Here is a 26369-nt window from a genome sequence, read left to right on the forward strand (position 1 = left end):
GCAACCCACGAAATGGGGGAAAATATTTGCAAATCAAATATCTGATAAGACATTTGTTTCGAGAATTGACAGAGAAATCCTAAAATACAACCGAAAAAAAAACCCAAACAACCTAATTTAAAAAATGGAAAAGAAGTTGAATAGATATTTCTCCAAAGATACACAAATGGCCAATAAACACATTAAAAGGTGTTCAAAATCACTAATTATCAGGGAAATGCAAATCAAAACCTCAATGAGATACAATTTCACACCCATGAGGATGGCTTCTATTAAAAGAAACCAGAAAATAATACATGTTAGCAAGAACGTGGAGAAATCAGAACTCTTGTGCGCTACTGGTGGGAATGTAAAATGCTATAGCTGCTATGGAAACCTACATGGTGTTCCCTCAGAAAATTAAAAATAGAATTACCATATGATCAGCAATAACACTTCTGGGTATGTACCCAAAATAATTGAAATCAGAGACACAGTGAGATATTTGTATACTCATTGTATTAGTCCATTCTCATGATACTAATATAAACATACCAGAGACTGGGTAATTTATAAAAGAAAGAGGTTTAACTGACTTACAGTTCAGCACAGTTGGGGAGGCCTCAGGAAACTTACAATCATAGTAGAAGGGTAAATAAACATGCCCTTCTTCACATGGCAGCAGGATGGAGAAATGCCAAGCAAAGGTGGAAAAGCCCCTTGTAAAACCATCATATCTCATGAGAACTCACTCCCTATCATGAGAACAGCATGGGGACTGTCCCCATGATCTAATCACCTCCCATGAGGTACCTCCCCCAACATACTCAGATTACAATGCAAGATGAGATTTGGTTGGGGGCAGAGAACCAGACCATATCACTCATGCTCACAGCAGCATTATTCTCAATCACCAAAAGGTGGAAGCAACTCAAGTGTCCATTGATGGAGGAACAGATAAACAAAATGGGGTGTATACATACAATGAAATATTATTCAGCATTAAAAAGGAAGAAATATATGCTTGAAGACTTTATGCTAAGTGAAATAAGCCAGTCACAAAAGGACAAACAGTGTATAACAGAAACAGATAGTAGAATGGTAGGTATCAGGGGCTGGTGCAAGGGGTTAATGGAGAGTTATTGTTTAATGGGTACAGAGTTTCAGTTCTGCAAGATGAAAAAAGTTCTGTGGATGGATGGTGGTGATGGTTGCACAATGTGAATGTACTTAATGCCCCTGAACTGTAAACTTAAAAATAATGAAAATGGTAAGCAATATGTTATGGATATCTTAACACAATTAAAAAAAAAATTTAAATGAACTCTTCTGTGCATTAAACTATGTTTAATTTAATTGATTAAACAGCCCATGTCACTTTGCATTGATTATACTGGCTGCTGGAATTTACTGTAATAGCTATCAAGAGGAATTGCTGCCCAAAATATTAATATCTCACATTTAAAACAAAAATCAGTGTTATGCTGGGACTGTGAGCAAAGAGCAATGAGAAACGACCCAGAACCTGCCTGGTCCCAAAATGCAAGGGCTAAAGAGCAGCCCATCTCTTGCTCTCTTGTCTATCACTTCTCCCTCACTGCTCACCACAATGTGAAAGTATGCACAACACTTATGTATAGTTAACTGACCTAGGATTCAGCATTGCATCTCCAAATTTTAGAATGGATGATGTGGATAGATTTGAACCACTCATCTCTTGTGCATTTTTCCCAGATATCAGATTTGAACATAATCTCAGTGCATTGTATATATTTTATATATCTGAAATTAGGACCTTAGAAATTCAATACGCAAAACACACAAAATGATGTGTAGATTACCAAATAATATTTAAATAAAGACATCTTAGTTCCGGGGAAACTGTAACATAGTGATCTTCTTAGGAGTCCATGAAAATGTCCTTTGATGACTAAATTCCTTTGACAAATTGGGTGTATGTATGGATGTATGCTTTATATATTTTTTTTATAGATACGATTTATCTTAGGTACTTTATTTTTATTATTATTTTTTACTTTTTTGAAATGGAGTCTCGCTCTGTTCACCCAGGCTGAAGTGCGGTGGCGTGATCTCAGCTCACTGCAGCTCTGCCTCCCGGTCAAGCAATTCCCCTATCTCAGCCTCCTGAGTAGCTGGGACTAAAGGCATGTGCCACCAGGCCCAGCTAATTTTTGTATTTTTAGTAGACATGAGGTTTCACCATGTTGGTCAGGCTGGTCTCAAACTCCTGTCTTCAAGTGATACACCCACCTCAGCCTCCCAAAGTGCTGGGATTACAGGCGTGAGACACTGAGCTCGGCCTATATTATGTACTTCATATGTAAGACGTACAGCATGCCAATCTTTAATGAACTGTGGCTGGATTAAGAGAGTACGGAGCAATAGGGGAAATTGGACCAAATTGTTGTGGAGAGACTTGACTGCAATTCAGAAAACCAGAATTTTACTCTAATTCTGTTGAGACTAGACTACCTGTATGACCTTAGATTAATTTTTGTTGCTTCCTAGGTTTATTTCCTCTACAGTAAATCAAGTATATTAAATTTGATTTAATGAGGTGATCTCTACTTGCCGCCAACTACAATAGTCTGAGTTCTATTATCCTATCAAGTTGACTGAGAGAAGCTAGAAAAGATATGTGAACTAAGAAATAACTGGTAAAAGAGAAGGTGAGGGATTCAGTTACTGTGCTTTGGGTTGCAAGTAACAGAATTCCCAACAAGGTACGACTTGAGTAACAGGGGTTTATTATTTCAGACGACAAGAAGTCTAGAAGTGACCGTTTCCAAGTTGGTTAATTAACATCTCACGAATGTCATATCTCTGGGTCAGATTTTTAGGATTCTCTTGGCTTCTCTGTTATTGTTGCCACAACTCCAAGCCCCCATCCTCATGACATAAGATTTAAAAACATGGAGGAGCATGAGATTTTCCTCAGGAGTTTGCCTCTTTTTTTTTTTTACAAAAGGAAAATCTATCCCAACGGACTTCTTTTTATGTTCATTTGGTGAATGAGTCACATGCCTGTCCCTAAACCAATCCCTGGCAAAGGAGAACGGAATTATGATGAAAGGGATAGACGAATTATGACTCATGGGCATACATGTGCCTTCTCTGAGCCTATTTTTTGCATGGTATCTGAAAAGAAACCAGAGTTCTGTTAGCAAGTACAAAGAGAGAAGAAAAATATGGAAAATCAGGGTAAAGACCCGAAAAGCTTGAGTTTATAAAAAAATTAGGACGGGAACCAATTAAGAGATCTTATACTTCTAAATGTAGGCACCATGTAATAAAAACATCCACCTCGGGTATTACATATATATTTACCTGGCTTGGGATTACGATATGGATAGTGTATGTACATAAAATAACTATCCTGGGCATCCAGGCAGAATTAGTCTTTGGTGGGAAAGAGGTTGGCCCTGATTGTATAAGGATAGTGGGCCTCGGTTTATATAGTTTGTATAAAGAGATTTTCCACTGTGAGGAAAAATAACTGTAAGTGCTTTATGGCATTCTAGAGATAATAGAGAGTGATGGAGTGGAGAGGATGGAGTTACTAGAGCAAAGAGGGGGGTAACATTGTAATCTCAAACCAAAGTCTAAAGAGGCACCCTGACCTTCAGTCCCTCAGATGGTGCCAGTAGACAAGATGAGCACAGCATTCATTAATCCATCCTTCTGTATGTCCCCAGTAATTCATCAAATAACCTCAGGGTTGAAGAGGCAACTTATCTGAGAGTCCCAAAGGTCATTGCATTTTAAAATCCTGTTTTTAGCCAGTAAAAAGCAGAGTCCTTCATGAATGTGGGAATTTCACAGCCAGGCCCATCACCATAATCTAATAAAACTGTTGTCACTGAAGCACTCTTTAGACTGTGAAGGCTCATATCAAAGTCTTAATTACACTTCTTCATAGTAGTAACATTACATGAAAATGAGGGCATAAGAATACATCAGAAAAGATTTGATTTAATATGTTTAAATCAGATTTAACAGAACTCAGGCATATTCCAGCACATCAGGCACGAAGTCCCTAATCTTTCAGCCACTTTTAAGGAACATCTGCATCTTTGTAAAAAATCTGGTAAGATGAGCCAAAAGTTTTAAGAATGGACACAGCCACCTGCAAGATAATAGAATTGTTAGGAGAAACCAATTCTCCTTGTTAGATTCTCATAGACTTATAAACATCTAGGGCCTAAAAATACAGAGTGATTTCTAAGGGTTGGACTTTAGTGGTAACCAATTCCATCATCCTATTAAACAGAACAGTTGGTTATCACCATCAAAGAAGGACAGAATGGTAGAATTGGTTTTAAAGTTTTCCAAACATTCACTTCACAAATAAATGCACAACCATAAAAAGTATTTTATTTCAAGAAGAGTGCATCAGAAAATATATTTCATGTACCCCACTCATTTCATTTCTGAAAGAATGATCTAAGAAAGCGGACAAAATGCATGAATAAAGATTAGATAGGTCCAGATTTGGCTTAGAACAATGCCTTCATCAAGGGGCTATGCTCCTCTAAAAGAACTAGTAAGGCAGAGTTAAAAATCTTACATGTTTATCCTTCCAGTAATTGAATATGAGCTATGGTCTTATGGAAAGTTGGAAATTTTAAGGTCCTGCCATAGTTATTCTGAAACTAGCATGTCAGGAGCCCATTTATCCCATATACTTTCAAGAATAAGCAACACATATGAATGTCCTTGGTTGCCCCACATAGGGAGTAGGGAGTTTTCTGACTACAGCTGATATTACACATCTCTCAGTTAACTCGGTAATCCATATGCAAAGTCCAGCCCTTAGGGAGATTGTCCAGGGGTTTGTAACACTCTTTGAGAGTCTTTGGTCCTATAACCTAAAGACTGGATTACACTCACCTATTTGAGATTTTTGAATGAAAAATACAATAGAGATACATGATGCCATTTCCACATGTTGTTTTTTTATGAGAAGATATAAACACTAGAGTAAAAATGATGAACAGAATTCCTCCTGTCAATTGGATATATTCTTCATTTAACCATTTGGAGACACCAAAGCATAAGAAAGGTCATTATTCTAAAATATGGCAGAGTATTTTTATCTGACCAGTAAAGTGTGTTGCTCTGGCTCAAAGTAAGAACTGTGACCCAGCTGAAGGAAAGAGTCATACTTAAAATCTGGTTTGTAATGTGTCTTTCATTTCAGCAAATGACCTCCTTTCTGTCACATATCAAAGAAGCTGTATAGGGTCAACTGACCTCTTCAAAGTGGGCGAGACAAAAGTCGGTGCTGCTACATCGGCAGCAGGGTTTCCAAGTTTGATTCTTTCCCCTAAACCGGGATGGTATAAAGCAGTCCCCAGCCACCTGGGTAGGAGACAGCCCACCCTTTGGGTTTGTATAAGTCATTTGGGGCCATTTTAATGGCAAAAAGGCATGAGTTTTTCAAATTGTTCAAGTCAGGATACTTTTGAGGGTGAAAGGAAGTACTGTTAATAATTATGTAAGGACAACAGGCATAAATAAAGCTTGTCCTGAGAAAACAGGGGTGTGTGGTCACCCTACTCATATAGAAAAATGAGGTCAGATTTGTAAAGAATGTAAACAAATGTGCAAAGTATATCTACCAAAACTGTTCTCTATGGCCATTATATTGTCATAGAAACCCAAATGAATTTGCGGGTGGAAATCTTTTTCCAAGACAGCACTGGTTGATGTCGTTTGTGTCGTTATCACAGGAGGTGAAAACTATGGATGAGAGAGAGAGCACTTCCACAAATAGCACAGAAGCTTCTCCTAATAATTATAATGTAAGATTACTATGGGGAAAAATGATACTTAAGAAGGACAGAGTGGGTTAGGAGATGTGCATTTGCCGCCTTTCATTTTGGTCACTTGTTCCTTTTTTGATGGCTACCAGCACAGAGGAGGAAAAAGAATCTGTCTGAAGCAAGAGACTCCATCCTCACTCCAGCTGTGAGTCTCTGGTGGGAAGGAAAGCTACTCAAACTCTCCCAGTGAAACAGAACATGACTGTGGGGCTGCCACCAGAGCTGTTTCAGTAAGCTCATATTTTTATAACCAAAACCACTTCCAACAAAAAAGAAGTCCAGGAGTTAATTTTTGTTTTAAGTCTTTTAAGTGTAAAGCTAATACTAATTGAGAAATCTATTTAGCAAATATTTTGGGGGGAAACTACCACACCATTTTTTACTGTTGTTGTTGTTGTTGTTAAAATGTTTCCCACTCCTCACCCCCTCAAAAAAAGGGGGTGTGGGTGTGGGGACAGAACAGAGGAAAGGAGAAAAGTGGCTTCAGCTCAGTGGAACACTAAAAAATGCACATGAATCAATTATGAAAAAGAGAAGGTCCCTTTGAATGACGAAAAGCTGATTGGAATTAAGATAGGCTTTGTTCCTATCTGGAAGGTACAAGGAGGGGACTTTTCAGCGGAACAGAAAAGGGGGATTTGGGACTGTTTGGCTGCTTAATGCCATAGTGCTTCAGAGCCCATGTGAAAATTTGCTGCTGGCTATTAATCATCATTGTGCCCCTGCAAAGAAGCTGTTACAATGATGACTATATGTCATTATATTCCCACTGTAAGTAACGAATCAGAGAGCTGGGAAAGTTGGATAAGAGCGGCTGGCAAACTTTTAAGCGGTCGAATCTATTTAAATAAATTTACATCACATTTGCTACTTTCTCTGGTATGGGAATCATACTTTAAAATGAAACAATATGCTGTGTTCATGGGGCCTGGTCTTTTATTCCCCTGTCTCTGAGCCTACTTTCCAGGTCAGCCTTTGCCAGCGCTGACAGCACGCTTTTCTCATAGCCTCTCCTTCTCATAGCCTTTGGTTGCTTTCAAGTTCAATTTAGCACAATAAAGTTGTTATGCATGACAGTTTGGAGAGCAGAATAGGTGGTGTCTGAGCCCGCTGTGTCGCTACAAAGTGGGCCCATTCTCTGTGGGCCGGCTCAGTTACTGGAGCCTTACTGGTGGGATACAGCCATGGACTTCCAGACGTTCCCATCCTGACGAAAACAATTAGCTTCAAACTGCACGAAGCCTCAGGGTCAGCCTCTCTTTGACTGAGACTGCGCCATTTAATATGCTGCAGTGGATTTCAAATTTATGTTGATTTATCCTGTTGTGTTCCTCTTTTATGCACTTTATTTACAGATGTGTAAAGAACAGGAAAGTTAGAGTCCCCCATGCTTCAAGAGTTTTATTCGAAATCTAAACCATTGTTTTATGTTTATTTTATCAAGAAATAGAGTTGAAACATGTCAGGCTTAATTCCATTAGGCTGAACTGCCCAGAACAGAGCCCTGGGGTTTGGAAGACAGAATCTGAAAGGAAGTGTCTCCTTAGCTAAGCATCATCAACAAGCCAAACAACAAACAACCTCAAAACACCACTGTTGTCAGGATGGTTTTCTATTGTGGGAGACTCTCCCTCCAAAATCCCACTCTGACCTAAAAGTGACAGATCTTTTAATAGAACCAAACTGTAATTTTTCAACCATTACAAGCCACCGTGTATATCTGGGTATGTGCATACGGCTGTATCAGATCAATTAGTGTTTAGTATTCATTGACGTCCACCCAAGTGCACTGTCTTTAGAAATATGATACAAAATTCTGCTGCCAGAAAACAAATATTATTCGATTTTGATGCTGCAGAATTGTCCTCATGCAGAGAATGTAACATCTTCTCTTGTCCTCTGAAGAGAATCCTGTAACAAAGCAAATTTAGGTGTACTTTCAATTTTACCATCAGAGCAGTGCAGGCCAGATGTCTTCAGTCTCTTAGGTCTCCTGGTAAAATAAATCACAGTTGTCTTGATTACTGATCTCACTAATTATAGGGTACAATCGTCAAATAAGCCTCCTTCTAGATTATAAATTAACTGAAAGCATATCTTAAAAGCGTTTTTCACTTTCCTAAAAGAGTTTGTTATCTTTCTGTAAGCTATTTCTATTAAAATATTTTTTCATTAACCCTGCCACATAATATTTGCTTTAACTGTGTAATAGTACAGAATAGTAAAAAAAATAAAAATTACAACATGGAGAGAATTTCCCTGAAATAATTTTATCTTATAAAATTTAATATAATTGCAAAATATTTTTATCCAAATTACATCATTAAAAGGAGAAATCTATATCTAGTTTCAGCAAAGTTTCAGAAGGGAAGTCATTTGTTTGCCTTGGTCATCTCTTTCCTTCTGTTATTATTTGAATATTATTTGGTGTCATTTTTAGTAAGGCATTTTTTAAAGTCCTCATTTAAAATGGTTCTTGAAAATACAGCTGGACAAAGAAAAATTGCATTATGAGAGACTGTAAATGTGTCTGTGACAAAAGCACTATATCCTTCCTACTTTTCAGATGGATAATTTCTTTGCCATTCAAATGAGTGACTACTCCAAAAATTGACCAAGCTATTTAACTGATAATATGCACTTAAACAGTCTTTTATTTTTCTTGAAGAAATATATCAGAAGCATACCAAAAATTTCTCCATGCAAAAGTAATGCAAACAGAAGATGGTGAGCTGTTAGTCTGGAAGGGTACACCTGGAAGTTTATACACACATGGACACACACACACACACACACATACACAGAGCACATGTGCAGAAGGCCTGTATGGTACAGGCTATAAAACTTAGCATATATCTCTTCATCTGGAATCTCCAGTAGAAATACAGGGTAACTTACCAAAAAAGTTTGTTTCCTCATCTCCAAAGCAATTTCCTAGAAAAAAAATTGTTAAATTAATGAAAACATATAAAAGAGTTTTGGAAGAAAGCTTGACGGATTATATAACATATCATAAGGATTTTACAGAACATTTAGAGAGACCCTGAATTTTGGACTGACAGATTTATATTCATACTCCCTGAGGAAAAAAAAATACAGAAGAAACAATTGTGAATTGGTAGATCACTGTTACTCATTAGTGGAGCTACTTTTATTAAACTGATGTGAAAGATGTCTGATATGGAAGAAGTTTGATATGGAAGATGATAGATCTTCAATGTTCTCTAGGAGCAAAGGAAAGAGGAAGAGAAAGAAAGGCAAAATGGAAGCTCATTACAGGGAGTGAATTTGAAGTGAGGCAATATAAAGGTGAAAGAAAGAGAAGGTACTATTCATCATAAATGGCATCAGCAATGTTAGCTAAATGTTACCAAGTTCTTTTAAGTCCCTTGGCTGAAACAGGTATTCAGGACAGTATAGGCTTCAGGAGAATATGGTATTTGGTTTAACTTGCAGCATTACCATTTACTTGCTTTATGGCCTAAAGTAAAAATTTAAAGATCCAGAAACTTCTCTTTGCCAATCAGTAGAATGGAGTAATAATAATTTCAAAATATATAGGGTTGTCGTGGAGACAAAACAACATAGGTAAAGTACCCGACACAACAACTGGAATGTATCCTTTAAATATTAATTTCCTTTACCTTCTCAATATTTTGATATACCTCTTGCAATTCTCATCCTCAAATTTCTCTGTTGGTCGAAATTGAGTCAAATCTCCTGACATAAAATCTCATAGAAAAAGAGACATTCTTAGTAACAAACCTTACTATAATGGATTCCAGATGGTTTAGACCTGACAAAAACTATGACCACATAACTAGTTTTTATTTGGTTGTGGTTAGCCTTTGCTCATGCTAGCCTGATCACTGAAGCAAACTAATGAAGACCTGAAGAAAGGTTGTTCATATTGTGGCAACAGTATCTTCCCTTATGTAGACATGAGTCTAAAGAGACATTTTCATAATAACTACGCAATAATCTCCACAAAAAGTCTCCCAGGGACTTAGTTGGAAATCTGATATGTCAAAAGTAAAGAGATCTTTGACATTATAAAGAAAAGAATTCTGCTTAGCAGTTAGTCCTGTTGCCTCAAAATAGTATGCTTTGGAGGAATAATGCTTACTTGGTCATGAAAAAATGAGCAAATTCATTGACATAACACTCATTTATTTATTAAAGACAAGTCCTCAGAGGTAGAGAATCATGTTTCCCAAGTAATAAGCTTATTCTTGTGAAACAGTCTTGGAACCATGGAGAAGTGTGATAGTGGGGGTTGACTTCTTCTTATTTGGTGATTGAACTCTGCTTCACCAATCTTACACTTGAAAGTATTTGGCAAAACTTAACTCAGGGCAAAAATTCAGAATGTGTTCTACCTCTACTTATTATATAGCATACATTTTCCAGCTACTAGCAATGATCTTGACCAGGTGATTGGTCAAAATTATTTTTTCTAGTATATGGCCACCTAATTGAATTCTTACATTAATGATAACCTTATTTGAGACAGTGAAATGTATTTTACAGAATTACATAGATAATGTAATTAAATATTGTATCAGCCTGCAGAAAAAGACTCAACTCTATGCTGGAAACGCTACATAGAATGGAAGCATGAGGAACATTTTTTACCATGTTCAGTAGTACACAGTCATATTGATCCTTTTATCCCAAGTCTGTTACTTTTAATGTCAGTTGATTACATTTCTTAATGAAATGCTTTCAGCATATTTAAAATATGCAAAACATGAAAAAGCCTTCTGACTTGACTTTTAAACCCATCTTTCTTTGCAACTACTGGTAGAAAACCAAGAAGAGATTAGCTATATTCTATTTCTGCCTATTTCCCCGTATTTAAACTATACTAGGACATACTTTCTTATATCTTATCATCAGTTAGGTGATTTTTTTCAAGACCTGTAAATACTGAATTAAACATATGCATGTTAAATCAGCCTTTTGTGCAACACGGTATCTTTAAACATTTTTTTTGTTTTTATGGGCAAGCTGTTAATAAAGAGACATATGTGCTGTGTTTTATATATCCACATACTTTACTACCATTTTTTTAGATAAGCACCATAACTTAAGTTGTCTTCCACACAAAGTTCTGGCAAGCTTCAATAGATTCATTAGTGGGTTTTTCTTTACAACCAACGAAGCTCAAAGAGCTCCTAACAATGGAGCTAATCACTGCCTCTTCCCTGACCCAAGCTTAGGTTTTCCCTCCTTTCACTTCAGACTCTTATTTCATTTCTGAGCAATTGGATTTCCGTGGCACTCCCAGAACAAATAAATATCTCCTTTTTCCCCCTGCTTACATCTTTTGTGTATATTTTTTCTATACGACTGCCCGTATTTAAACTAGTATGGTAATGGCAGGGTTCTTCAGGTAATCTTTCATTGGACATAAATGGTGTAGCATTAAAATGCAGATAATGTTACCTCAATTAGAGAATGCTGTGCAAAACTTGAAAAAGACGTAGCTAAATGTTTGGACTAAACAAGTAAGTCTATGTTGTTAAGAGTGGGGCTGAGCAAGTTGCATTTTCAATAGATCCCTTAATGAATAAATGTTAGACTGTATCAACAGTCCTGAACAGGCTTGTGGTTTGTGTGTGCATGAAGTGTAATGGTATCAATTGACTGGCTCTTTGTGGTTGCTATAAAGTACTCTTGAATGTGTCAATGGAGAGAAGGCCTGCAGACAATGAAGCCATGACAGCTGAATGTCAGCAGCGACCTTGAACCTAAACTGGTTTCACCATTCCAGTGACTCCAGCTACAGTGAAGACATGCACTGGAGCCGGACCTTCGGCATTGCCTGTCATTTTCTGTGTTCAGATTCCAAGCACTTAAGTGACAATTTCACCACATTGCTAGACCCTGCTAATATGCATCAGTGAACGTTCACTTATTAGTGATGGGGCTAAAGATATGTTCAGCATTTTAATCAGACTTGCATTGGCATTTAAAAATACAAAACACAAAGCAAAACAAGGCATCATTCTAGACTTAATGTTTTATATAAGCAAACTCATCCAAAGAAGATACCCAAAGCATGTCTTTTCTGCAGCACTGAATCCTTTGATATCGATCTTACGTTGCATAACATTATGGCACATACATTACTTCACTCTTTATTGCTGCAAATAGCACATGATTAGTTAATTAAAATATGGCATCAAGGAATAATTAATATTTGTAATGCAGTGTTTCTTTAATGAAAAACAAGAGAATTCTTCTAAAGGTCACATTTACAGATTAAATGTGTCTTTAACATAAATGGAATGTTATTAAGCTAGGCTCAATATTCAGGAGAGAACTACAAAGCCTTTTGTGGCAAAACACTATTAATGAATTCAGGAAACTGAATCCCTTTGCTAATGCTGGAGTTGAGCAAGGTTAGAAGCCCAACCACAACTGAATGTTCTTAATATGTTCAATGTACTCTGCAGTGAAGAACTGAGGGCAGGGAAGGAAGGGAATTGGGTGGAGGGGGGAAATAAGAAGAAAAGAGAAAAGAAAAGGAAGATAGAGAAAGGCAGAAAGAGAAAGAGAGATATAGTAAAAAGAGAAAGGAATTTGGTTGATGAGAAACATCTAACTATTGTCATGCAGAAAAGAGCAGAAATACTGAATATTGGCATGCAAGTATTGTAGGAAGAATTGCCTTGGTGTTAAAATGTTATTAAAATTACAGCACTGTAAGCTGATTACAATTCATTCTAAGAAAAATGTAACATTTTCTTAAAAAAAGAGCAATATAAAGAAAAATAATAATTTCACAATTATGAAATTTATAAATGCAAATTTGTTATTATAATCTCATTGTGGATTGATATGAGGTATGATATAGATGCTTCATTTAACTAACACATCTGTGAGTCCTAATCATCAATAAAAACTATTGTGTGATATATTATTTTTTGAAGTAAATAAAAGTTGGACACTACCATCCTCTTGTTTCTCAGTGGTTATCTCAAGTTCTTGTATAATAAATAGTTAACTCTCTGAATAAATTTGTTCTTATAAGTCCTTTAAAACATACAGAGGAGAAAAAAAATGTTTGAAGGGTATATCTGTGCTTCTTAATTGAAACAGCTGAATGCTGGCAAAGATTTTTCCATACATTTCTAAAAAGATAAGGTCACATATTTTAAAGCATAAGAAAGTTTCTTAAATATAAACATGCTACTCAGAGAAATGCTTATTGTCCAGAAAATACTGGACATAAAATTTACTATTTATTTAGTATAATAATTACTCTAAGTGTATTTTATCAGACTATGCGGTACTATAGAAATAAAGATATATTATCATGATTTCACATTTTAGTTAAAATATTTATTATGTGAAAATCATGTTAAAAAGATTATTAAACTACCAAAAAAAAAAAAAACCCTAGTGAACACTAAAACAGATATTCCAATAATGACCTAACATCATCAACTTTCTTAGGGAAAAAAATAGACAAAATTAAATTTAGTATATAATGACGTTCTTTGAGGCCTTAAAATCAAAGTGCAATGAGGAAAATAAATAGTGAAATAAAAATATTTTCTTGCATGAATTTTTATGTCTGTGTTTCATAGAAAACCCTTTGATTAATAGATTCAAAGATAATTCTGATCTTTATAAATGCATTTGCAAATTTGAACATTCAAAGTATACTTTTTACATAAGCATTATCACTTATAAAAGGGCTGATAGCATCAGTTGGCAGCTATAAAAATTATTTTCCTCATATGTTTATTTTTAGTTTAAGGTGACCCCATAATGTTATAATTTTCCCAATCCACAGGTTTTATGCCAGAAAAAAAATTAGCATCACCTAGTTTTATTTTGAATCACTGAGATTTATGTGAATTATACTTACTAGAAAAATATCATTTAGAAATTTTTCATATTTATATTGGCACTTAAAATGTATATAGATGCATAGTTTTTATGAATACCAGAGAATAAAAGACCTCTACAGATGCCACCATTCATTATGAAGTGGCATCTCTGCAAACTCCTGTTGTTATCATACTTTAAATGGCCTCTTCACTCTGCTATGTGGAAGAACTTTCAAGGAGACAAGCTCCAAATCTTGAAAAAGTTGATGGTTGGAATGAACAACTATTTTTCTGTTACAGTTATGCTTAAGTAGGATGGTAATTCTCAATTAATCCCCTGTGCATATATGGGTTATGGAATTTAAGTTTAAATACAAAAGTAGTCAGAAATGAAATTCAGGTTAACAGGTCAACACAATGCCTACAGCTGAGCTACTCATTTTTGTTGGCCTACATACTTCAGCAATTTTGATTAAACCTAACGTAGGTGGTAATGTCTGGAAATATATTCTTCTTCACGAAATAATTAAAGAGTATACTTAGTAAACACCTGGCTATGTCATTTAAGAAAATATTCTGAATAAATGCTTTTGTTAATTAAGAAATGAGAGACCATTCTACGAATAAATGTCTGACTATGATAGAATTTGTAGTGGAAAAAGTTGTGCAGGAAGCATGTATTTATATGGGTTTATTCTTGTACTTTAAGGTACATTCCATAAAGATCTATACCAAGTAGTTCTTCTTCAACACTCAAGAACCTTTATGTTCATACTGATCTATCGTTTTAGAGCGTCCTTCACTCTTAAAATCCCTTAAACTTTTTATGTAAAAAAATAATAACAAAAGGATGGGGGTGAACTCAGAATTACTTATTTTCAAATTTCAGTGACTTATATATTAAACTTATTTATGTATTCATTTATTTGTGTATTCATTCATTCAGCAAATATGTATTTAGTTTATTACATGCAAGGTTCCATGTTAAAAAGAGAAAATAACAAGGGATTTCTGTGTTATCTTTCATTCTTTTTGTTTGTTTTTAAGCACCTAGTTTTTCCAAATCTTGTCTAAGTTGCAGCTATCAGGAAAGACTCAAACCAGTTTCACATGGTTTGGCTAAATGTGGAACCTTGATCACAGAACCAAGCAGAAGCCCAACAGAGGGCCTTGTCGCTTTTCACAGATGATGAAGGGGCTCTGTGCGCCTGCCCCCATGCACCTCTCAGGGAAAACAACCGTGCTTAGAGAACCACTCAGCTCTTAATCTGTCCTGGACTCTATCTGCACATTGAAATTTAGATTCAGTCACTAATCTGGGGAATCTCTAGTTTTCCAGACACAGTACTAGCAAATTTGTCATATGATATTTTATGTAATCTTTAGAGTCTCTGTGTAAGGAAGAAATATCTGAGATGCAATAAGATGAGGTGATTAACTCCATGTAAGGAGAAGCTGTATTTCTAATTCAGATCTCTTTATTCCATAGCCAGCCCTCTCAGGGATCCTACATGTCTAGTAGTATTGATACAGAGTAAAAATATTAGTCAAACTAGAAATTGCCTGAAAAGATTTTTTAACCTATATGTAGAAACCTATGGAAAAGAGAGTAAGCAAAGATACACACATCCAGTACCTATAAGCGTGGGTTCAGACTGAAAGAATTCTGACACCCTCCACCTTCAGTCAATTTTCCCTCCAAGAAAACTATTCTTTTCATCGCTGCCGTAATAGTGAAGACCAGGAATGATTCTTGGTGGGATTGTGCCTCTAATTTTAGCAAAGCTTGAGGTTATGATGCTGTAGCAGACACTGGGTTGCTACTTGGCCCAGCCATGTTTCCATTCCTATATATGTTCCCTTTCCCTGTATATACCAGTCCTACACTACTAGAGACCACGGGTAGGTGAGAGCAATGAAACAAGTTCATTCTCCTTAGAGCCCTGATCAACAATGTCTTCTCTCTCAAAAAAATAAAGAACAACTCAAAAGCAATTTATTTTTGCTCAAAAGCAAAAAATCAAATATTCAATATTAGATGTTCAATTTTTTTAGTCACATTTAAATTTTTCTGTCATTACCTAACAAAATTTTTCAACACTTAAAGAAAAGTTCATTCTTTGTATTGTAGCTAATGTTTTACATAATATCAAATAATTTTAAAGGAAAATTAAATTCATGGTGAATACTTTCTAATCTAAATAAAAGTATATTTTTATTTTTATTCACTGAAGTTATAAATATGAACAAATTAACATTAAATTTTATAAAACATAAATGTTTTTTAAAATAATATTCTATAACCCAAAATAGGAACTGTCAATTAAATGCGTGTGATATTAATACTCATAGCTCTATCTGCTCTCACCTAAACTACACATTCAATCCAGCAATATATTTTCAAACAGAAAATTTACTTGCATTCATCTTTTCAGAAGAATATATGTCGTATTTACATGTGTTCCAATACAATTAATGTTTTTGTCAAATTTTGCTTTGGGAATTTTTCTTCACATATGAATTTATTTTACTCTCTTCAATCGTACTGTTGTTTTAAAATGATCCAGATAAACATGTATATTTTACAGTGTTATAGTCAAGATACAAGTTATTCCAGAGGTAAAGATTATCTTGTAAATATTCTAGCTTCATGTTTTGCCCTGCTAGTACATAATTGACATTCACTAACATTGGTTGGACAGTTTTAGAAATGAATGTTACAGTGTAGTCACATTAATGTTGAAGTAATTACTAATAAAATCCTAAAAAGGAGTTCTGTTGTTCAGAAAGACAAATGCAGTTTCATTTTACTTGTTATCACAAAGTTATATTAATACTATTGTACAGCTAAGCACATTTGGAGACACCATGCAAATCTACCTGTCATGTTTAATTATAAACTACTGAGGACACTGCCAGTAAAATTAACAAATAAATATAGCAATATTCAGTATTTAACTGCTCTTGTTCTAAAAGCATGAAAATTGTCACTTATAAATACAAAGTGCCATTTAAATAATTAATCAATGAATTCATTGTAACAAATTATCTGAGAAGTGTTTGTGATGAGGTCAGCTCCCTATGACATGACCCCATATTTTAAGATGTAGTCATGTACTCATCTTAAAATGGTGACATCCATGATTTCAGTGTACTGAGAAGAATGTAGACTAGGAAATATGAAATACTTCTGAGTATTTCAGGGCCACTGTTGTTTGGATATGTATATGCCGTGGACCAAATAATGTCACACAAACATTGTAACCACGAAGAGCAAAAAAGTCAGTGGAACTCCAGAATATAACACTGATTTGGTGGTATCTTCAGATACCAACAGAATAAAAGGGATTCACTTCTATCGTACTGAAAACACTGGTTTTCTTTAGGCTATATAAAGAAAAAAAAAGGAGGACTCATTCATATTAGGCCAATGTAAATTCAAGTAATATCCCTTAAAAATTAAGGGATAATAGAGAAGTTATATCTGAGATGTGGAGTCTTGCTTTGTATGAAATGATAAGCTTTACTTATACAGTACAAAACCTAGTTTATAATGTTTTTCTTCATCATCATTATGTGACTATAGGTGTAAATTTACCTTGGGTTAATGCAGTTTATATAAAGTGACTTGGCTTTCAGCTATTTCTGTAGTATACTTTATTTTCAGTGCCTTTCTCATTAAAAAAGTATTACATTTAGTAATTAGGCCACATTATGCTTGAGTATATATCTTTTCATATGTCTACAGGAAAAATTTCTGGAAAGTTTCTATCTGAAATAAAACCTAGCTGTCCGTATTCCTATGTATTCCAGCATAGGCAAGGATCTCCTCATTGAGCTTACCTCTAAACTGAGTGAGAATTTGTAAAAATCATATATTTCAATCCCAGTACAGGTGTTGTACATTCATTCCTCTCTTCACAGCCTACGATAATTAGCCTGTCTTCTTTCAACATAGAGCTAAAGTTTAAGAGCCACAGACACATTATGAACCTTTCTTGGGTAGGCCTTACACACACAAAGTATAGAATAGAAAGTACATTATCCCATTAAAGTGTTCTTGTTTCCTTTGGAATAATATCATTTAGAATGCACCTTAGCATATTAAGTGGTTGACAGATAGCATAAACAAAAATAGGTTTTACATTGCAGCTGTACACAATACACCTTTGTACAGTTGACTGATTGCTTACAACAGTCAAAAATAATTGTGGCATTCTGCTGTCAAACTTTCTGGGTAGTTTATAGTGAACTTCAAAAATATGGTTCCTCTTTTGCAAATGCAATTAATTTGAAGATAAAAGTAATGTGGTGCCATGAAACATAAATGTTTCACCCCAAAGAAGAGATTGTTATCTCATAACAATAGATAAAGTTTCACATCCCAATTTTTCGAAAGAAAGCAATGGTACCACTTAAGTATGCAAGGAAATGCTTTATGTGGCTATGAGTACAATATTATTAATATAAAAAAGAGAAAAGTATTTATTTACCAATTTTGACAGTTGTCATGGACATCACTGTTTCAAATGGCATTTTTGACAAAACAATTTGCTGGCTAATAGTTACGGGGGAACTGAAAGATTTTTTTTCCCTGTGTATTTACAATATAAAAAATGCATCCTCAGTGTAACTTTTCTGCTTAAGAGGAAAAAGAATGAGTTCTATAAAACAACCCTTCCAGTGCAGTTTCTATAAGAACAAATGAATGCAAGTGTTAACGAGGCCTAATCTTCCCTTTTGTATTTGTTTCTTCATTAAGCTCTAACTATGCTCTAGCTCTTGTACCCTGAAGATTTGATGTGAAGATGGTATGACAGGCTTGGCTTCTCCCGATGCAGCTGGCACTCCTGATGCCAAAAGCCAGAGCTTGTGGTAGTGGGATCAGGAGAGAGTCGTTCCCAGCACAGTTTGCCTGTCAGTTTCCCATGCGCCTCGCAGTGCAGTGCTCCCTCCCCAAGTCCCCTTAATGAGAAGTGGAGGACAATACCAGTATTGTTGTTTCTACTCACAATCTTGTGGAAAGAACAATCGCTGTTTACCCAAGCATTTGTATTACCCAAACTCTGCCGATAATTACTTCTAGAGTCCCTGATTAACTCTGCTCTCTGCCTCAGCACAAAAAAGCTATTGAGATAGACACCAGACAACTTTTCTATCTCTTAGAGCCTTTTAACAGTTTACTGAATATGACTCAGTCCTCATATTTATTAGGAGAAGTGTATCTACGTGATTTGCACTCAGCTCATCGGGAGCTTGCTAACCACATAAGTAGCACAGGTGTACTTTGGAAGGCTTGAAAATTCACTGTCACCCTCCCTTCTCCCCTCTGTCTCTCAAAAAAGTTAAAAAGGTCTGTCTCCTTTCAGTTGCTATGTCCCTGTATCTAGGAGTCTATGATAAATGCAAGCATATTTCAAGTAACAATGATATTTCTAGTCAGTTTTTTGCTGTTAACTTTTTATAGTAAACTATGTAGGAGAAAAATTTCTAGTTATTTAATTACGATGAGATTTTATGATATGCTTTTGTTTTCTAAGACCTAACAAAATGGAACTGTTGCTATGTCTATTTCAATGATACTGGTAATAATTTTAATCTGTCACATCACTTCCACCCCTCTTCACGTCCCACCCCACATGCAGTCTGCTGTTAGCACTATGCAAAACACCATCATGAATATGCGTAATTATGGAGATTCATGGTAATTTTTCAGGGTTATCCGATGTGACGTTTATAGGACAGCAGCATACATCAATTTAAACGAGTGTGACAAATATCTTATCCTTTATATTTCTATAGTATTTTTAATATTTTCTTGGCCCCTCTCCAGGGAGTAGTGTGAAATGGTAAGAACTTGAATAATAAAAATGTTAAACAATCAAATGCTTCACTACAATGTTTTTTAAAGGCAAGTTTAAAAATGATTCTCTACCTGTTGAAGCTTAAAAAGTATCATATACTGAATTTTTTCTTAGGCAGTACTTTTTATTGAGCATCTTACACATTTCCAAACCAACAAAAGCACGGACATTTGCATGTGCTATTTTACAATGAGGCTGAATTGCTTAATTATTTTTAAACTATGACTGCTTGCCTGACAAAATTATTTGGCAAACATGGTCCACCAACTTTATTAAGCATAAGCATTGAAACAATAATCTAATTGTGGTATTTTTGAATTTTGTTCTTAGTTTGTAGCACCTCTTAGAGACTTGCATATAATCTTTATCTCAATGACTAATTAGGACGAGCTTGACAATTTCATATTTACAATTATTACCAAGTAGGAATCCTCTTCCTTGTTCAGTATGTTTGTCATGAATACTGTACAATCCTAATTACATTGAAGATATAAAGAGCCCCACAATTTGATTGAGAGACATCTTGAGTTTAAAGTGAGTAAATGTGAATTGTATCGAGAATTCTAAATGGCAGAGCAATTAATACCTATTTCTCATGCAGTCACTAAAAAGACGAAATAACTGTGTGCATGCAAGTCATTGTATCAGCCATATTTTTAAGGGTGTTAACAATAAAGTCATTAAAAACTGGCTTGATTGAAAATGATCTTCTTCATTCCAACCAACTGAATTCAGAATTCCTTTTTCTCAAGCATATACTTTCAGGATTTCGGGCTGAGGGTCAAACCTTCACGATTAAATGTTCCTCAGTACTATATTGGCAACACACCATCGTGAATACTCTTCATACAATTAGCAAGGCCTACTGTGGAAGTATACTGCTAATAGAAATAATAATGAAGAATACTGGGGCATTAGTATGCCAGAGTAGGTTGGAGAAACCTAGTTTGCATGATGCATGTATAATTGTATGTTATATCTAAATATCACTGTATGTTGCTTTAGAAATAATTGCTTAGAAAAATATATTTAACACTTCCTCTCTTTTAAGGTCCCAACTTGATTAACAAACAAGTTCAGTGGTATATTAAGACTATAAGTTAGCGATGTCTAAATGAATGTGTTCTGCATTTGCATGTTTCTTAAAGTGACACTTTCTGAAGACACACGATTGTCATGTCTATATACATGTATAAAGCAAAGTGAAGAATTGCAATCATCCAGATAATTCAAGGGAAAAACACTTTTGCCTCAATTATCTATTGCAAGCAAAAGTGAGGGGTTTATCCTGAATTGTTCAAATAATTGCCTTGATTCTCTTCACTTTGCATGTGTGGACACATTTTACAATAATATTTATGTTAACATTTGCAATTTACATACATATAAGACAGAAATATTTCTATACACAAGATGACCAAAATCTTTTCACAATAATTTCTACTGTTTGGTTGTCCCTAATTTTTGGTACAGTCAGATCATTTGTGCACATGTTCTTATATGGTAATTGAATCAAGGCAAAACTAGACAGACTCATTATGTTCATTTATTAAATACTTGGTTAATAAACTGATTGGTATATATGATACCGATATCTCACCATTAAAAAGTTCATTGATATATTTCTATGTAAAACTTCAATAATATATACTTCTTACTGGGTATAATCATAAATTTATTCAAGGAAGTAAATGTGATTCATATGTATTTTTATAATAAAATGCAACATTAGAACAAAGACAAATTTTCAAGAAATGTATCTTATATTGTACATATTTAAGATTTGTTATGAATAAGTTAATATTCATAAAGAAATCAATACCAGAACACATTTTCAAAAGTTCCATTGACACATTAAAAATTCAAATAGCAGATTTTACAGTGTTTCCTCCATATGCACTGACAGGAACAATAATATATTTAATTACTGACATTTGTATTATTTTTACCTTATGTTTATTAAATATATAAAGTATATTTTCCATGACTTTTAAAATCTATACTGTTTATTAATACACGAGGAATCCTAAATTTCTTCTGGGCCTGCTTAATCACTATTTGAAGTCTTTATTCTGGTCCACATCAAAAACGCATTTTAGAAAATGTAAAGCAGCTCTATCATGCTTCTTCATATTGGTAGTACGTCAAAATATGTTTTGTTTGAACTTTAGAAATTAAATCTTGGTTTAGTTAAAATATTGCCAAAGTATTGGGTTATAAGTGTTTGTCTGGACAAACAATTAATACCTAAATGTTGAAAGACACCAGAATACTTTATGGACATATTTGGCAATGAAAATGAACTATCTATGTTATAAATTTAGTAGATAGGGCTCGTATGTAGCATTCATTTATAATTTTCATGTTTTATATAAAAGTACGTAATGGATGCTTACAGTACAACCAAAATCTTCTCTGTGCTCATAAAAACACATAAAGCAGATGCAAAATTAAGCATTTTGGGGTATTTTACTGCTCCAATATTGTTTCAATTTGTTCTAAAAATCAAGTGTCTGTCTCTGAATTTTATTTATGAAAAATCAACTTCCAAAATTAAATGAATACATTTTATAAACACTGCAAGCATGGGGCTTGATAGATATTTTTCTTTAGAATTGTTAAAGAGCAAAATATAATAATTTGGTGGCAAACATCTGTCTGGCAATCATATATGATAAATTCATAAGAAATACAGGAAAGATATTTATTTACTGTTACTGCTAAGCCAGACTTTATTTATCTTAGAAGATTTTTCATCTATGAGTGGAAAACAAACTTTCCTTCAAGAGGTCTGTGAACCGAATAATAAATGTCAGGTCTAAATCCTGTATGAAAATCAGTCCGGTTTAATCCTGGATATTCTTCAGCATGCAAATGAAGACTAGAGGTTTCCCTGGGCCCGCTGTCATACAGGCAGCCAATTTACAGACCCTGGCACTGTGTATGTGTTATGGGCTCGCCGGCTGCCCCTCCCCCCCAGCCTAAGACTTGGTCTCAGCTGCCTGCCTTTCACAGAAAACCACAAACCAAGGAAACATATCAGTAATAGCGCCCTGTAAATTAACTTGACATTTGATGCAGAAAAAAACCTAAAAGCTTACAAAAGACATTGAAAACAAAAGCCACTCAGGACCCACACTACATATATTGTGGATTTAAGAGATCTGGAAGGTGGTTATTCTATTGTAACTAACACATACAGCCTTCATCTTCTTTGTTAAGACAATTCAGTCATTCTTTGTTACAGGCATAGTATCTGTCAAACAAGAAAACAGTATTTTCCACCAAAAAAAAAAAAAAACCCAAAAGTCCAACTGATATTATAATAATAATTCAATCAATAGGTTTTTGTACATTTAAAAAAAAGCCATACATTACTAATGTTTAAAGAAAATAAGCTAAAATATTATTTTATGTTTCCTTGGTAAATAAGACATGTTGACATTGCTAAGATGTAAATAATGTAAGATGCATTGGAGAATGGTGTGAATCTTGCTGAACATGAGGTATTCACAGATATTGTTGTGTCTTAAAATTTTGCCTTTCAAGGCATTTAATTTTTTTTCATGGTAGGAAACCCCTGAATCTCTTTTAAAAGAAAAAATTTTTTTTGGTTCAAAGAAGGACTGTTGATAAAATATTAAATGGTTCTTTGACATCATCTGTGGTGTGGGGCTGGAGTGAGGCACTCAGCATATTTAAGCCATTAGACATGCAGGAATGTTAACATTATTATGCGTTATTGTGTCTGGCTATGTGTCCCCCTCCTTATTCTCAATCTCTCTCTCTCTCTCTGCCTCTCACTCATTTTCCCTCCCTTCTTCCCTCCGCCCCACCTTTCTCAGAGTCTCTCCTACCTCTCCCGCCCTCAGCAGGGCCTGCTACACGGCATCTTACAAATGTCTGGTCTTATAGTTTACAAGCACAGAACTGTACTGGTAAAAATGCATAATCTTAGCATCTGTGCTTCTTGATATTCATGGATTTATTTACAAGTCCCTGTGTTCTACTTTTTTTTGCCTGTTTCTATGGTTTATATTACTGTCATGCCTATATTCTTGTGGGAATTTCAAATAAGAATCAAGATATAACTGGCAAATATTCTGTAATGCAGACTGCATTTCCATAATTTAGCTGTTTTTTAAAAGAGACAATTTAAAGAGGTTTATGGACTTAAGGATATATGAAGAGTATTTTGATTGGCTTTTTTTAGTACTTCAACTGCTTAAGGTTCAGTTTGTGCAAAATGGATGTAATAAAATAAATTTATGAACATATATGTGCTTGTGTATATGTAAATGCATTTAGAATGAAAAAGTTCATAAATCTAGGTCAAATTTGCTGATTAAGTTCACTATATTCACATTTGGCAACATTAGGATATTTCACGAAAGGGTTCAAAGGTAAAAGGCAAGCATTTTATTTCTTCTTTAGATGCTAGCCTGCAAAAAGCTGAAACATTTACAAAGCAAGTATTCAGGTTCCTGTGTTCCCCCAGCCCTCAACATACATACCCCTCCCATTCTTGGAGCTAGTTTAACAGCAGCCTTTTAGTAGCCATTGCCAGTGCCAAGTAAGTCTCTTTTTCCTTTTTTCAAGCTGTAAAAACAAAGTCTTTTGAATAATTTAATTAACAGCAAAACTAGAAATTTAACTTACTTTACAATAATTCTCTAACCATTTCCCATCTACCCACTCCCCTTCCCCACGTAGAATTCTACCTTCATATTATCAATGCATTTATTTTTAGGGATTAATATTCACTAGTTTAATGTAACATTGAAATCATACAAGTCTATGTACGTTTGCTGTTTATAGCTCCAGTTTAATTACTATGTGTTAAGTCGGCTAGACACTGAAATGAATTTTATGAATATCTTTCAAGACAGCAATATTTTGGACCTGCATATGAGAGAAAATATGATGGCGGGGGACAATACATTAAATGATCTTTACGCCAGTGTTCTTGAAAATTCACATTCTATATAGGAAAGTGTTAAATATGAGAACATTACAATAAAGGTTTTGTTATAGTCCTAAAGTGTGGGAAATATAAAATACCCAGATTTGCACATGTATAGTTGCAACACATGCTAAGCAGTACAGATTATTAAGCAAGATTCATTCCTTTATTGGAGAGGGAGGGGAGTAATTTACAGACAAGAGCTAAGCAATTCTGTTTAACACAACTCTGTCTAGTTGATCGTTAAGGCATGTGTGGTATTTTTCCAAAGCCCGTCATCAATAGTAAAGCAATTTACAGCTCCAGAAATTTTTTAGAAGATATTCATTTTATTAAGAGTAAATAAGATAGGTTGTGTGGAAAGATATACATGTATTTGCAATTCATATCGTTACTGTGTTTCTATTGTGTTCTGAGATTCCATCATGGCTGGGAGATGGGAAGCTGGCATGCAGTGCAGGAGGGTAAGACAGAAAGCCCCAGATAAATACTTAGAGCATTTTCTAATTATCTCTTATTATGACCACCTTTCGTTCCCCTGACCCACCCCGGGTGGAGGGGGGGAGTGGGGAGTGATAGAAAGAAGATGATTGTAAGTGCAGATCATATCCGTGCCATTAAATAATATTAATAATTCTTTTGGTCCACAGGATGATGTTTTCATTCTGGACTTTGAAGCTCCTCAGTCTACCCATTCAAAGCGATGACAGAAAAATGAATCTGAATGTGTAGGCATTAAACATTTAAATTCCCTACTCCCTGGCCATTATATCGACTGTCATATTTTACACCTTCCCCTCCCCCACTATGCTTTTGCTGATTTGACTTCATTTACAATGGCTCATTATGCATCCGGTCTTTGTTCTACTGAACAGAATACAGTACAGTGACAAAGCAAAACTTACGTGTCGGCTGGAATATTTTTCTGTTTTAAAAATTAAGTTTCACTACTTAAATTTATATTTAACTTCCCAATATTGTTTAAATTGGAGGCAAGTCTTTTCTTATACAATAACTATAATCTACATGCAATTATTTTAAGAGTGGTTAAAATTACTTCAAAATGTCATTAGGAAATGACATTTAAGACCTTTTGTAACAAATATTCTACTGCTACCTAGGCAATATTATCATATTAAAAGTATTAGGCTGTTCTTTCCAAGCCTCTGTCTGAATTTCTATGTAGGCCCAAGGAGCAAGCTTTTATCTATTTTATATGAAGTTCATTGTTTAGAGCTGTCCCTTATGGGTCTTGTTTTAATGTATCAAACAACAAAGGTAATATCAATCCTTAAAAAAAAAAAAAAGATTCCTGCTTTGCATTTCTTGCAATTAAAAAGGTTATCTGATTTACAAACCAAATTTTCATTAAATTAAAAGGAAGTCCTAGCTGACCGATCACATAGAAAAATATGAAAGTTACATTGAGCTTTAAATGTCTATCCCCATGACAGTGCACACTATCTTTTCATTTGTTACAACCAATGGAGACATGGGATTAATCTAATACAGCCTAATTAAACACACATGAGGGTTTTTAATGGTACTAGTGGCTAGTGGCACAAATGCTACTTTGTATCACAGTTAATATTTGCATTTATTTGACGTTGGACAATAGATATTTTTGAATACAAAGAAAATGGGAAAAATAAAATATTGCGGAGCATGCTTTTGAAAATGCAAGCAATTTCTTGTTTCCACCAAGATAATTGCCACATATATAATGTAGGTTTCATTTCAGATATTTAGACCAAGATGCTTTTCTAATTTTTGTCATTTATCAAAATGTATAATCATGGTGACAGTGGCTACATGTCTAGGGCACCATCTTGGAAGAAAAAAGCATCATGTCTTCTTGGTTCCGTTAATGACT

General features: G+C 34.7%; 1 protein-coding gene across 3 annotated transcripts in view; it reads right to left on the bottom strand.

The window, feature by feature from the left end:
• LOC129457607 (uncharacterized) overlaps window positions 1-26369 on the bottom strand; it is a 167982-nt gene that overhangs the window by 17179 nt on the left and 124434 nt on the right. The window contains exons 4-5 of one of the 3 annotated variants that reach the window (XR_010114283.1): window positions 8724-8759; window positions 7775-7818 (exon numbers count right to left, since the gene is read on the bottom strand). Coding sequence is in view for 1 of the 3 variants with exons in the window: in XM_063612281.1 (XP_063468351.1) it covers window positions 7692-7736; window positions 8724-8759 (81 nt within the window). In the remaining 2 variants the exon portion in view is untranslated. Of the gene's footprint in view, window positions 1-560; window positions 7819-8723; window positions 8760-26369 lie in introns of those variants that run through there. The other 2 variants (XR_008649335.2, XM_063612281.1) reach the window with 2 other exon arrangements.

The sequence above is a fragment of the Symphalangus syndactylus genome, chromosome 11 (genome assembly GCF_028878055.3).
Source record: "Symphalangus syndactylus isolate Jambi chromosome 11, NHGRI_mSymSyn1-v2.1_pri, whole genome shotgun sequence".
NCBI classification, from domain to species: domain Eukaryota; kingdom Metazoa; phylum Chordata; class Mammalia; order Primates; family Hylobatidae; genus Symphalangus; species Symphalangus syndactylus.